Source organism: Gossypium hirsutum, chromosome D12, assembly GCF_007990345.1.
Source record: "Gossypium hirsutum isolate 1008001.06 chromosome D12, Gossypium_hirsutum_v2.1, whole genome shotgun sequence".
Classification (NCBI taxonomy): domain Eukaryota; kingdom Viridiplantae; phylum Streptophyta; class Magnoliopsida; order Malvales; family Malvaceae; genus Gossypium; species Gossypium hirsutum.
Window position 1 is genome coordinate 29,740,174 of NC_053448.1, and position 16,209 is coordinate 29,756,382.

The 16,209-nt window shown below is 32.0% G+C and overlaps 1 protein-coding gene across 1 annotated transcript; it reads right to left on the reverse strand.

The window, feature by feature from the left end:
• Window positions 1–13,725: 13,725 nt before the first annotated feature.
• On the reverse strand, window positions 13,726–15,740 carry LOC107945353 (uncharacterized). Its single transcript, XM_016879320.2, has 2 exons — window positions 15,543–15,740; window positions 13,726–15,045 (listed from the first exon to the last, which is right to left on the reverse strand). Exon 2 carries the CDS (start codon window positions 15,016–15,018, stop codon window positions 13,948–13,950), a length of 1,071 nt encoding a protein of 356 aa, XP_016734809.1. The 5' UTR covers window positions 15,019–15,045; window positions 15,543–15,740; the 3' UTR covers window positions 13,726–13,947.
• Between the last annotated feature and the right edge of the window lie 469 nt (window positions 15,741–16,209).

Here is a 16,209-nt window from a genome sequence, read left to right on the forward strand (position 1 = left end):
CCCACGTAGCTTCTTCTATCCTATGTTGATGCTATAAGACTTTAACTAACGACATAATTTTGTTTCTCAACTCATTTATTTCCCGAGCTAAAATCTTCACAGGCTCATCATCATTAGTCAAATCGGGTTGTAATCCAATTTTATTCATAGTTAAAATATGTGACGGGTCAGATCAGTAACGACGAAGCATTGAGATGTGAAATACATTATGGATTTTGTCTAGTTTTGAAGGTAATGCCAAATGATAAGCCACTGGTCTGATTCTTTCTAAAACTTCATACGGTCTGATAAATGTTGAACTAAGCTTTCCTTTTATGCCTAAATGCAATACTTTCTTCCAGGACGAGATTTTCAAGAACACTTTCTCACCAATAGAAAATTCTATATCTTTACGTTTCAAATCGACATAGTATTTTTGACGATCAGGCGTAGCTTTCAAATTTTCATGAATGATTCTAACTTTATCTTCCACTTCTCGTACCAAATCAACCCCAACTAGCTTTCTTTCATTTAATTCAGACTAGTACAATGAACTTCTGCATTTCCAGCCATATAAATCCTTGTACGGTGCAATTTTTATGCTCGATTGATAATTGTTATTATAGGCAAATTTAGCTAACGACAAGTACTGTTCCCAACTACCTTCGAACTCAACAATACAACATCGCAACATATATTCTAAAATCTATGTTGCTCACTCAGATTGACCAGTTGCTTGCGAATGAAAAGTAGTACTAAAATTCAATTTGGAGCCTAAAGTCTCGTGAAACTTACTCTAAATTCTAAAGGTAAACCTCATATCTTGATCTAATATAATCGACAATGGTACACCGTGCAATCTCACAATTTTTGCAACATATAACTTTACCAACTTATAGAGTGAATAATCAGATCTAACGGGTATAAAGTGAACAAATTTCATCAATCTATCAACTATAGCTCAGATTGAATCTTTTCTGTTCAGAGTCAACGATAACCCTGAAACAAAATCTATAGTGATACGCTCCCACTTCCACTCTGGAAACATCACAGGCTGTAACAAACTCGACGGAAATTGATGTTTGACTTTCACCTACTGACATACCAAACATCTAGATACAAACTCTATTATTTCACATTTCATGCCAGGCCACCAATAACGTTGCTTCAAATCGTTATACATTTTGGTACTCCTAGGGTGAACCGAGTAAATACTATTGTGTGCTTCATTTAACAACTTTTTTCTTAATTTGGAATATTTTGGTAGACAAAGACATCCACAGAAATATAAACAATCATCAGTTCCAATATCAAAATCAATTGTTTGCTTGTTTATCACAGCTTCACATTTCATTAACAATTCAGATTCATTCTTTTGGAGTTCTTGAATCTCTGACAGAAATACTGACCTCACTTTCAACTCAGCCAAAATGGAACCATTGCTTATCCATTGCTAAGCTTGCATTCAAAGCTCTCAAGGCAAACAAAGATTTGCAACTCAACGCATCTAGTACAATATTAGCTTTCTCGAAATGTTCGTCAATTATTAACTCATAATATTTTAATAATTCAAGCCACCTTTGTTGCCGCTAGTTTAAATCCTTCTGAGTTATCAGATATTTTAGACTTTTATGATAAGTAAAAACGTGATATTTTTCACCATGTAAATAGTGTTGCCAAATCTTTAACGCAAACACAACTGCAGCGAGTTCTAATTATGTGTCGGATAATTCTATTCATGAGGTTTTAACTATCTCGAGGCATAAGCAATCACTTTCCTATTGTATATCAGAACACAGTCTAAACCACAAAAAGATGCATCACTATACACTGTAAATTGTTTTCCAGTTTCAGGCTAGGTCAACACTGGAGCTTTAGTAAACATATCTTTGAATTGATCAAAACTCTTCTGACATTTATTGGACTAGACAAAATTAACATCTTTTTGCAATAACTTTGTCATCAGAGCTGCTAAAATAGAAAAGTTTTTAACAAAACACCAATAATATCCCTCTAAGCCCAAAAAGCTACGAACCTTTGTAACATTCTTCAGAACTTCCCAATCAATAATTGTCGATATCTTATTCAGATCAACCCAGATATCGTTAGTAGAGATTATGTGACCCAAAAATCTAACCTCTCGTAATCAAAATTCGTATTTACTGAATTTTGCAAAAAGTTATTTTTCACGCTGAGTTTGCAACACAAATCTCACATGCTTGGCATGATCTAACACGTTCATCGAATATATCAGAATATCATCAATGATACCACAACAAGCTGATCTAAATATGACTGGGATACTCGGTTCATCAAGTCCATAAATGCAGTAGGAGCATTAGTTAAACCAAATGATATTACTAAAAACTCATAATGTCCATATTAAGTTCTGAATGCAGTTTTCAGTACATCAAGATCTTTAACTCGTAATAGATAATATCCGAATCACAAATCAAATTTAGAAATCACTATAGCTCCCTTTAACTGATCGAAAAAAATCATAAATGTGAGGTAACGGATATTTATTCTTGATAGTAACTCGATGCAGCTGTTGATAATCTATACATAATCTATCGACCCATCTTTCTTTTTCACAAACAGAACTGGATCACTCCAAGACAACACACTCGATCGAATGAAACTGTGGTCTAACAATTCCTACAACTGTGTTTTAAACTCTTTCAACTTAGTAGAAGCCATTCTATACGGAGCTATTGAAATTGGAGATGTTCCTAGCACAAGTTCTATTACAAATTAAACTTCTCTATTCGGTAGTAACCCTAGTAATTCTTCAAGGAAAACATCAGCATACTCTTTAACTATTGGTACTTGATCGATTTTTTATTATGCCACTCACGAATCAAGGATATATGCCAGATAAGCGTCACACACTTTTTTAATCAACTTTTGAGCTAACAATACCAAAATCACATTTGTCATGCAATTTGTCCCATCGGTGTTTACACAAATAAATTCACCATTCAAACATTCAAACTAACCTTCTTCCTTCGACAACTCACTATTGCACCATGTTCAGACAACCAATCCATTCCTAAAATAAGATCAAAATCATCAAATGGTAATAGCATCAAATCAGTAGGAAAGTCGTAACCCCGAACTTTCAGTGGAAATAACTTACAAATTTGGTTAACTAAAACACATTAACCAAGTGGATTTGTTACCTTAATTGTATAATCAGTTGACACAATGGGTAAATTCCTTTTTTCTACCAATGTAGTGCATATATATGAGTGTGTTGACCCATGGTCAATTAATGTATATACATCAATATCAAAAAGAAAGAAAGTACCAGAAATGACATCTGTAGTAGAAGTTTATTCTCGAGCTCTAATTGCAAACGCTCTAGCAGGTGTTATAGCTTCGGATTGTTCAATTGTATCACCAATTTTTCCTTGACCAGCTATAGTAATTCTATCGTGTCCAGGTTATCTACCTCTCTACAGAGTAGCTTCAGGCTTGGCAGTCTGATTTCCTGAGTCATTATGTCATTTTGGACAATCTTTGAGAAAATGATTAAGAGATCCACATCGGAAACAAGTTCCTAGCTTAGCTCAACATACGTCGAAATGTCTTTTACCATATTATTCACAAACACTCTTTTCTGCATTTATTACAGTTCCTACACTAGCATTCAGTGATTTAACAAACCTCAAATTATTATGTTTAGGTCTATCTCTATTAGTGAACCCTAAAGGAACGGTCAATCGATTAGCATCACGGAACTTCTTCAATGGAAAAGTCTGAGCTGGTTTGGACAGTCCTCTTTTACTGAAATCTCAAGATCTCAAATCAGACTACATTTTACTTTTGCAGATCTCTTCAACTTTCTAAGCACGTTTTTAGAGCTCCACAAATTCGCATAATTTCAACGCTCCGATCGACATTCAGATTTCATGATTCAACTTGTCTTCAAATCTAATGCACATCTCTTCATTTGATACAATATTATGAGCATACTATCTTAACTGTACAAACTCCCATTCATACTTGACTACTAATCGATTCCTTGTTTCAATTCGAGAAACTTTTTCTTTTTCTTGTCAAGATACAACTAGCTAACGTGTAACACCTCTAACTTATCTCTATCACCAGATTAGTGTTACAGAGTATTACAGTACAATTCAGAACATTTAGATTCAAATAAAAACAATTACACAGATTATCTTATATCATTCAATAATTTATACACATTTAGATTCATTCAAATCGAGCTTACAAGGCCCTAAAATTTTTTTAAAACAATCAGAGATCATTTTGAAATAAAATAGAAAAATATGGGAAAATTGAAAAACAGGGGTCACACGGCCGTTTGACACAACCCAGATCGTGTGAGTACTCAAAGTATGGACAAACAGTCGTGTCCCAGTCTATGTGTCTACCTTTATGAATATTCAAAATAGGACCATACGGCTGTGTCGCAGATCGTGTGCCAAACCGTGTGTGTATTTGAAATTGAGTCATACAGCCGAGTCGTAGGCCATGTCTCAGACCGTGTGAAACCTACACTTAAAAACAATAATGACATTGGCAGACAAATGGGCTGGGACACAACCATGTGTCCATACTTCGAGTACTCACACGACCTGGGCTGTGTCACACGACCGTGTGACAACCCGTGTCCCAAGTCGTGTGCTGCCTAGATTACCTCTAAAACAATCTACTTTCTACCCAATTGCTTAGGTGCCAAGACATTCCAAAAACACATGATTACAAGCCTTCAAAATGCAATCAAATATACTCAGAACATCCTAAAACAATTAACCTATGTGCCTAACCAATGTGCCATCATTGACACCACAATTCAAACACTTAAACAATCCAACATTTAGGCTATGTTATCAAGTCACAAGCATATATCAATTGGATGCTTTTATGTTCGAAAAATACCTTACATTCAAGTCAAAAGTTACCATTTCTCTACTCATCCATTCACATTCAAATATACCGTAACTTAACACCTATGTAAGGTTTATACCAAATGACCAAACAACATAACAATTCCATAAACAGACAATGTATTGACATGATCACATTTAGCTATTACAAAACATAAACAGCATTTCATCCATCTTACCATTACCATATACATAACCTATTCAAAACATATACAACTTCACCTATTACATGACAAATTCCACACCATATATGAATTTTCATACCAAACCATAAACTAACACATTATTAACTAAAGCATATATTCATCACACAAGTAGAGAATATACCACTTGTAATAAGTACTTAAAACATATACAAGATACTCCTATTATATGCCACATATACCAAAATTAAATATTTTCAAAATTTACCAAAAAGAATCTGAATAGTATGATGTTTACGTTGATCCAATTGCTCGATTCTGTAAAATGTTATCTACAAGGAAATATGAAAATGACACGTGTAAACTTTAATAGGCTTAGTTAGTTCACAGGTTAAAACGATAAAACTTATTGAATAAACATAATAAATCATTTAACAACAATGTGAATAGACATTAGTTTTGCCAACCACAATCAATCAATGGCAAGTTATAAAAATATACAAGTTGCATAATTTGTTCAATCATACGGATTCAATCAATATCAAGCCACGATATACTATTGGAAATCAATTAAATATTTATACAATTAAATATACAATTCATTTAATCATTTTAAATTTTCTCGATGAACAATATAACAGATATGGATACGCGGTTCTCCACTGAAACACACCAAAATACTCCAACAAGCAAAGCCAACTAAGAACATGCCTTGGCACTAAGTGCCTAGCCCGTAAGCTAACATCCTTTCAGAACACACCTCAACACCAAGTGCCAACCCCGAAGGCTTTACATCTACACTCGGTAACACGTCAGGATCACTATAGTACCAAAAAATGCTAGACTCCGGTATATTCAGTGGACATGAATAAATTAGGAATCATCATCTCATCTCAAGTCAGACCCGTACAACAAGCGATATAACCTATTGGCAGGCCAATTGTATCCTATCCTATGTTCATCCAGGCTCGATATACAAAATCGTATAATATCTTACAATTCAATTACATTTCTCACCTTGAATCATCTTTATGATTATTTCATTAAATATATATAATTATTCACAAATCATAATTCTCAAGTCAATGAAATATTATAAATTATACTAAATTAAATCGTATGAGCTTACCTGGGCTAAACTGCAAAAACAATAAAAGTTTAGAGAATATTTAACAACTTTCCATTTTCCTCGATTATCTACTTGTTCTTGATCTATAATATAATTGATTTCAATTATTAGCCTCAAATTCATATATTATTCAATTTAATACATATAAATTTATATTTACAACTTTTCACATTAATCCCAAACTTTCACATATTATTCAATTTGGTCCATAAGACAAAAACATGATTATTTCTACAATTAAACTTTATACCCATTATACCAAATTTAGAAATATCCCAAATCAGTCCTCACATGCTAAAATTTCACAAGAAAATCATGTTTAAATTAATTATTTTCAATTAAACCCTTAAACTTGAAAATTATACAAAATCACTTAACAAAATATTTCTATTAAATGCCCAAACATCATATTCTACCAATTAACATCAAATATTTTTTAAAACCATCAATGGCATATTTTCTATACTTTGATAATTTCACAAATTAGTCCCTCTACTAGCTAGATTAAGCTACAATGATCTCAAAAACATAAAAATCATAAAAGACGATTTAAAATTCCTTACCATGTAATAGTAACTATGATGATCAAAAGCTTAGAGTATGATGATCAAAAGCTTAGAGGTGCTTCCATGGTGTATTCGGTTTCTCCAAATGAAAAAGAATAAAGATGATAACTTTTGTTTTGTTTTTACTTTGTTTATGATTTTAACTAATTTACAAAAATGCCATCAAATAACATGTTTTTAATTTAAAATATACATACATACCGTCCACTAAATTAGAAATGGCTTAATTGCCATATAAATCCCTACCATAATGATTTTCCATCCTTTTGACTCAATTAAACTAATATTAATTGACTTTTACACTTTTTACAATTTAGTCCTTTTTACTTTATTTACAATTTAGCACCATTTGACTCTTATACTAATTGTTAGGGAAAACTTTGATTTGGAAATGGTTTTCTATGACAACGAAAAAATAAAATTTAAAAATTGAGTCGGTTTGTAATATTTTTAGTTGTAAACTTTTCCCGAAAAGTACATGTGTTTTGTACTAGACGGATCCTTGTTGTTCCCGACTTTTAACCAAACGACTTTTTCCGTTATTCTCGTACCATGAACCGCTTCGAGTGTGGGCTCGAACAATCACAAATCAAATACAAAACCAGAAATAATTTTCTTACTTTCAGTAGGAAACTAAATCTTTCTCTCTAGAAAAATTGGTAGAATTGTTATTTCCATAATATAGAATTTATACTTAGAAATAAAATCTGACTATTTTTTGGTAGAATAACAATATTGAAAACTTCTAAGTAAATAGATCTACTAGTTCCATCTATTTAGAGAGAGATAGAAAATTCTTGGTTGAATTAGTAGAATACAAATAATACTTATCTAATAGAAAATTAAGTCCCCTAGTTTTACTAGGAGAGAGCGGCGGCTAACCCTAGTTAATTATATTATGGTTGTTGGCCTCTCCTGTATTGAGTCCAATTACATGTGCTTTCCAGACTTTTAATCCAAAAATTTATAATTTAATCCAACCCAATACATGTTTTTCTATTTCCCAAAACAAATATTATTTATTAAATTACTTAATTTTCCAATTAAATAATTTTCTCAATCTAATTCTAATTTTGCTAAAGTCATGGTAACTTCACCGTAAAAGAATCTATGAGAAAATATATTTAATTTCTATATTCAATGGATTCACAATAACCAATTAATTTAATTTTATTTTTGAACTTCATTTATTTACTTAAATAATAATTCGAAAAACTTAAATTAACTTTTAGTTCATTTTCATATTTAATGAGAAACCACATTCATTTTCGAATGTAACATATTTCTCTAACTTTATCATTTCTATTCATTTGATTCTAAATTCAATTCTTTTTTTGTTTCAACGAGCTAAAAGATGGACCGATTGACCATATGTAATTAGGGCCCAAATGATTTATAATTAAGTTCCAGCTTTTTGCTCATTAATTACAAACTCATTTAGACATGAAGTCATTCCATTATAGTATCCTGACTGAGCTCTCCCCAATTACAAATCATTACGAAAGCTATTCGATCATTGCTCATCCAATGACCTTGTCATAAGTGTTTTACCCTCATAAGATCTCTTTAATCTCTTTGTGATAAATTCATTCTCCCAATATGATCCTATTTTACCTCATAGTAATCATTATTACATCTTTCTTCATGAACAGTCAATTACTATCGAATAGTAATGAAGTCATTCATCACAAATTCAAACAACCTGTGGCCACGTTCACTTTTCATCTATCATGTAATGCTAATGAAATGATATCATTTACCTTTTTTCTTGGGCTATGAATTCCACTACTATAAATAGTTCTACGTACTTCAGAAGTCGTATACCCAATCCACCATTTTTCGATTCCTTATCTATTTGAACTCAGGCTTTTACTTACATAAAAGTATACGAGTCACACATACATAGTCCATCATCCACTAAGGATTAAGGTATGCCACACTATGAATGTTAGAAGTGAATAAATCTATAAACGGATTCAGGATCTATTCTACTTGGCACTTTTCTGATGTATTGTAAATTTAGTCAATCACATTTATGTCTCTATCTTCTTAGAGTCATTCGCTCCGATACCCAAGACAAAACATCTTCCCTATTAGGCTTGATAGATGACATATTAGTCTTTCAGTCAGTTTGTTCATTTCCAATTAGACTAAGAAAATGTTTAGGTTCATCTACTAATACAAGTTATCTTTCCATATTACGATCCGACCACGTAATACTACTTAGTATTAGTGAAACATTAGATAACCAATGAGTTAATATTTTCTTCCATTTTGCTTTGCGTGCAAAAAATATTGAGGAAAATATACAAATAATCTTAATGCAACTCATGGGTAATTTTATTAAACCAATTTGATCGAAAAAATACAAGTATACAAACAAATATACTATACTTAGGGCACCCAATCCAAAACTGGCTAGTATGAGTAATGAAGATTGGAAATAGTTGGATTTGGGAAAGCTGATTTGTCATAATTTGGTGTAGCATGTTAAACTAGTTTTCGCATTTAAGGAGCTTGAATACAAACACTTTAGTTTGATTTTAGTTAATTTTTTTTTACTTTATTTAAAATCAATAAAAAGTATAATTTGAGTCTTTTATTGACCTTAAGGGCCAAATGAGGCCTAATGGTGAGCTAATATACTTTGTAAGTGTGCAGAAGACCATTAGAAGGCGTGCTAACTTGATACTGGTCCTTGTGTTGCAACACAAAGAGTTTGATGTCGCAACATAGGGAGCATAATAGAAGAATTCCAAGGCCACCTTTAGTGTTGTGACACACCCCTGAAGATACCTTGAATTTGAGCATACTGCCTTTGATGTCGTGACACAGGACCTAGTGTACGAACCAGGGCCATTTTGGTCTGCACAATCAAAATTTAAATACAAGAGCGTCAACTGACCTAGGGTTGAGGATGTCGGCAACCCTGACTCTATAAATAAGTCCTTAAACACTTGTTAAAGGACAACTTTTCATATTATTAGTTTCCTTTGTAAAATTTAGTTTTCAATTTATTTTTCTTTCTTTTAGGGTTTAAACTTCTTTTTTCATTCGTGTTTTTCGGAGAACTTGATTTGTAAATGCAATCAAACGTTTGAGGATTTCAACACTTCATATATCAATTACCAACAGGATTCTCTAAACTCTACTCTTGTTTTATTCTTTATGCATATATTCAATATCAAGTTTATGGTGTTTATTGATTCCATGAGGAACTAATCCTCCTATGAAAGATTAGCGAGTACAAGTATGATCTATTAACTATTTTGTAGGGTTACTCAACGAATCAGTTGTTTGGGAGAGGAAGAATGTAAAACAAACCCCAGGCCTGACAACCCTAGGAAGTAATCAATGTGAGAATTAACCCAAATTTGGTATGACCTATCCGTGAGCACCTTCACTCTAAACCGGTCTGGACTGTGAGGTTGAAAGATAAGTAGTTCTTGCCGACTCGTTGTTTTAGTAGAAGATTAGAAGATCATACTACGATATTGACTAGTTGATTGACGAGGAACCTAAAGCGACCGTTGTTGGGGATTACCGAAGCAAGCTAATCACCCATAACCAGATTTGATCCCTTTTGTAATCTAGTTTTTCGAAGACTCATTTTATTTATGTTATTTTTAGTTCTTTAATTATAAAAACCACCAAACCTTTATTTATGTTTATTCGTATACAGTTTATTTAAATAACTAGTTAGATCTATTAGCATTTAGGTTATAATTAATTTAGTACTAGCTTCCCTTGGGTATGATCCTCGGAATACTTACTAAATGTTTCATTGTAAACAAACTATATTATAACATGACTCGTATACTTGCGAACATCGCTTTAATTCCATATATTGTGTAGCAGTATTCACACTCTGAACATTAGTACGTCCGGATACGGTCAAAAGCTAAAGTGCAATACGTATATTCTTGGCAAAGAATATTCTTGAAAATGTGCAAGGAATATTAAGTGCCAAGGAACTTTGGGAAATGCTTGAAGGGTTGTATCAAGTAAAGGGCATCTTAAGCAAATTGATGTTGAAGGAATAACTTCATACTTCATGTAAGGATGAAGGTTCAAATATTTTGGATCACCTTCGTGCTATCAACAGTGTTATCTTTAAACCAAAAGCTATTGGAAATTGAATATGAAAATAAAGCTTTAAAGCTTATATGGTCTCTTTTGTTTTCTTCTAAGTACATGAACCTATCTTTTGCCAGCAAGCTCATTTTTTTAATAAAGAAGGTCAAAGAAAAAAGCTTATGCTTCATCAAACTCTATGTTGGCAACGAAAAATTGGAGTAACAAGAAGAATAAAAAGAACGTAATTTGCTAGAGGTGTGGAAAGTCTGGACATGTAAAGAATTGTCTAAGTAGAGCTAATTCAACAAAAGGCTCTGAATTTGAAGCTAAATGTGTCTTTGTTTTCATGGATGATGGTAATATTATATGATATTGAGAAGTACATCCTCATGGTGTACCCGTTTTACCATGGAAGAGAATGTGGTATTGTTAGTGAATCTGGTGGAAGTATGTTAATGGCTGAAGAACTTTTGAGGAAAGTTGACATGAAAGTTGCATCATAAATTCAGCAGGTTTTTCGACTTGTGCTGAAGTGAAATGTTTAGTGAATGTACTTTTATGGTAAAGTATAATAATTCTCTAAGTTGAGAATTATGATTGTCAATGATGGAATCTAAAGTGTACATTTTCAATCAAGGTGGAAATTTGTTTAGGTTGATTGAAAATGTTGGAAGTAAGAAGATAAAGAAATGAGTTATCTTATATGTTGTGAAAATTCTTAAATTGCTAAGCAAATGTAAGGGGTTTTCAAGTCTATATAAGGAACTTGAGTCTTTGATTTACAAATGCACCAAATCAAGTATTAAGCATTGGTTTTGACTTTTTCAAATTCCTCTCTTTTTCTTGTTTGAAAGTATTTTCTCTTGTATTAGAGTGTTTGGAAGGTATAGTTAAATATTTTTCTTTGGGGTATGGGTGTTCTTGGGCCTTTCGGTTCAGAAAATATCATGTGTTGTAACAATTTTCATATAATATTTTTTCTTGGTTGCCTTAGAAACAGCCATGGTTTTTTTCAATTAGGGAGTTTTTACATAATTCTTTGCGTGCTTATTTATTGTATTTGTTTCAAGTTTATTTCTTTATTTTTGAGCATCGAGATATCTCAAGTACTAAAGCGATGGTTCTTCATAACATTAAGTACCTATATAAGAATTGATGCATTTTAAGATTCCACATACTAGTAAATCTGTAATCTTAGGTAGCGTTCGTATTGATGGAAAGTAGTCACTTTCTTGTAAATTTAAAAAGTTGGAAAGTGATTCTAACGTTTGTTATTTCAAAATTTATTTACTTTCCTTGGAATCTAACTTTTCCTTGAGAGTTACTTTCCTATGAACATAACAATGTGATTCCCATGATAAAATGTGAGAAAGTTAAAAAATATATTAAGATAAAATTAACCCTATTTTTTATTGGTTTAGGGTATTAGTTTAGTAATAAATGTAATAAAAAAAAGCTATTTTCTCCTTCCTACTACTTGATTTTTCCTATTACTTCAACATATTCTTCGCAAGTAAGGTGTTTTTTTTTCTCTGATTTTTTTTCTCAGCTACAAATTTGACTTAGCATTTGTTTTGGTATGAGATACTTATTATGTTTTGTAGAATATGGGTAGAATTGTTCCATTTAAGTTGTATAGGAATTTTGGGTTAGACCACCTATTGGTTAGCCTTTAGCTAAAATAAAACGTGATTTCAAATATTTTTTAATTTATCTCAAAATGAGTTTTATATACTCATGATTTTATATATGCATTATTCTATTTACAATATATATGCAAGAAAAATTTAAAATAATTTTACTTTCAATTAAAGTTATAATTTAAAAATTATCAATTAATAATTATTATTAAATATTTAATTCAAATATTGGTTAAGAATAATTTTTATTATAAAAATGAAATACGTAGAAATTATTATTTTTATTTAATAAGGGTAGATTTATAAACTATTACTATATTTCTAAAAAAATATTTAATGAACTAAACATGATAATATCTTTAGATTTTAATCATACTAAACATTGTAAAGTAATATTTCTTTAACAATATCGGAATCAAAATATGAGATAACACCTAATATAAACTTACACAACTACTCAAGTTTTGTGTACAAGATTCATTGAAGATTTGTTCTTACATTTCAATCTACTAGCTGATACTGAGAGCAAAAGGGACATTTTCTCTTAAAAGAACAAAAAGAAAAATGAGAAAATCTTGAATAATTGAGAAAATGATTTCATGAACACTCACAAGCGTGGGATATGGTGTCAAATTAAGAATAAAGCTTTCATGAAAAGCAAAGGCATAAATCACTCCATTCCTTAATTCTATTTATACATGGCCCACACTTGTAATTATAAGAGTTTATACCACAAATCCCCAAACAAAATGGACAAAAAGAGAGATCACAAGGAAAATAAGTATTGATTTTCCAATATCTAATCAAACTTTCTTTGTCAGAGATCAACTAATGAAACAACAAAAGAGGCAGACAAAAACTATCATTACTCTTCCCCATCAAATTTGAAATTTAAAGAAATTAAGATGAAATTACGTCATATAATAATCACTTCACTCCAGTTATTAGACATTAATTGACATTTCCCATCCATATCCATTCTTCCAATTCTTTTTCTTTCTTGGATTGCTTTATTTTATTGTAATAAAAGTTATTTCTAATATCATAAATATACTCTTATACAGCACATGCAACAGTTTGAGTTCGGCTGACATAGATGATAACTGTCCTTATTTCGTTTTAGTGACAGACTGACATGTCACGAAATGCCGTTTTCATGTCTTGTTTAAAGTTCGACACTTTAATCATCATAACCACGCGCACCACCACCTATCACGGCTCTGCTACTATTTTTACCATCAATAAATACATATATATATATTACCTCTTTAAACCTGAATTCAGAATTTTCATTTTTTAAATTTAAAACTTCAATAATTAACAAACTGCAAATCTCACAACACACAGTGAGACAGATTTTATAGGCACAACAGCCTGCAATTTGAAGCATCTAAAAGAACAAAAATATAAACCAAAAAGAACAAAAAAGTTGAAAAATGATGAAAGTAAAGAAAAAGGGAAGCATGCGAGAGATTGTTCATTGAGTCTTTTTTTTCTTCAAGCCTCATCAACAAAGCCTGCATGTGAAAGCTCCTTTAACCATTCATACGTTCGATGACGTGACAAAACTCGCTTTTCTTTCATTTTCTTCTTTATCTTCACTTCTTGCAGTAGCTTCGTTTTTTCTTCCATGGCGGCTTGAAACATTGCTTTCTCTTTCTCACTCTTCTTTTTTATCATCATACTTTTGATGACTGCTATTTTGTTCAATGGAACTGTTTCAACTACATTAACTGAACATTTACATCCACTAAACAACCCTTTTCTTAAGAACCCTTTGATCGAATCTAGCTGACTGTTACTGCTACTACAACTGCTGTTACGGCTGACAGAATTTCGACTCCGATTATTGTTGTTGTTGGTCCGAATTTTCAACTCATGGAATTCAAGTTCTGGTGCTCGAACCAAGCCTAACCTGAAAAAATCCCAGACCGATGATGATGTCTGGTTTCGACTGCTGCTGATATTCATTGGTCGAGTTTTGGACAACCTTATCTGGGGTTTTGGACTTGGATGTGTGTTGAAGTTGTTTATTGATTTGTTTGGGTTTGATTTGGAACTGGTAATTGAATTGAAACTTGTTGCTGCTGTAACTGTGGTGGAGTTACTGCTATTTGTTGAGTAATGGCTACTTCCAGTGCTACTGCTTCTGCTACTGCTAGTGACACTTGTGAACCTACTTAAGGAACCATGGTCAATGGACTCAGACCTTGGCTTGTTCTGGCTATCTTGACGGTGGCACCATATTAGGCTACTGTCTGAACTAATTGAGACACATAAGGGCAGAATTTGGCCTTTAAAGAACACTTCGTCAGCTGCACACATTTCAGGTTTTGTTGACAAACAGCCATCCCATGAGCCAAAGTTGAAATCTTCCTCGGTTTTAATGGCTTGGGATTCACCATCTTCTTCATTCCTTGGCTGGATTTGGTTCTCTTCTTTAATCAAATTGACTGGCAAATCACACAATGACAATGCTTCTTCTTCTTCCTCCTCAGCTTCCCATTTTTGTTCTTCATCACGGTTACTTGCAGCACTCTCCATGGCTTGAAACTTCAAAAACTTCATGTAAACTTAAACTCTCTTTAGGTCTTGCTGAGAAGTAACAAAGGGAGCAGAAAGTGGGGTATTATATAAGCTAGGAAGAGCAAGGTAATAGTGAGTAAAGAGGGAGACAAGTGGAATAAAAGAAGTAAAAAAGTTACTGTCAAAAGGAGTAATAAAGAAAGAAAAACACAGAGGCAAGGCAGTGCAGGTGAAGAAAACAGTATGCTGCTGTTCTTGTTTGGGAGTGAAATAAGAGGGGTCTATCAGGTTGGCCATTACCCAAACTAGTATTTATGCACTCTCACTTTCATCAATACTATTGTTGAGGACAAAGGAGGAGGGCGGGGGGGGGGGGTGTTAGATTTCATGCTCTAGTGGGGCTCATAACCTGCAATCTAATTACCCTCCTTTTGCAAATTATGATATTTTTATTTGTAGAAAATAATTTTGGTTTAGAGGATCAAATTTGGAAGGCAAAGTTGAAATTAGAATTTTGAGTTAATTCACAGTGTTGAACAGTGATAAAAATGAAATGATAAAGTTACCTGGTTGCAGTTGACATTATCCAACATATCTGGTTTGTTTTGCTTTTCTGTTGTGACAAAAACATGTTCTTTCTTTATGCTTTCCTTTTTCTTTCTAAAAATATGGTAGGATGGGTTTAGAAGAAGGTTGAAGATGATGTAAGTGGAAGCTTAAATTTATTGAATGATATTTTTTAAAATTAAATAGGTGACAGTGGCAGTGGACTGGAGTTTGAAAATTGAAATTGAAAAGATTCTGCATGATATGGCATTCAAAGTCGTTTGTTGGATTGCAATTATGGATTTGGACGTGTATTACCATCTCATTTATTGTGGTGTAATAAATTTTTATTATGCCAAAATCAGATTAGGCATTTGAACTCATTGCAATTTTTATGGTTTTTTTTATGATGTTTTTGTTTCTTTCTACGTTACAAGTTTGAGATAAATATTAAAATTATATATATTTTGATTTAATGTGATTCCATATATGAAATTTGATTTTGTGTAATTATATATATTACATTTTGATTTTAGTTTAAATATTTACATAAAATTTTATTTTTAATTCCATTGTATACATTTAATGAAATGAAAACATCAATTTATTTTTATATTGGATAAGTATACTTATTTATTTATGCAATATGCAAACATAAAGTGATATCATATTGATAATGATGTTAAT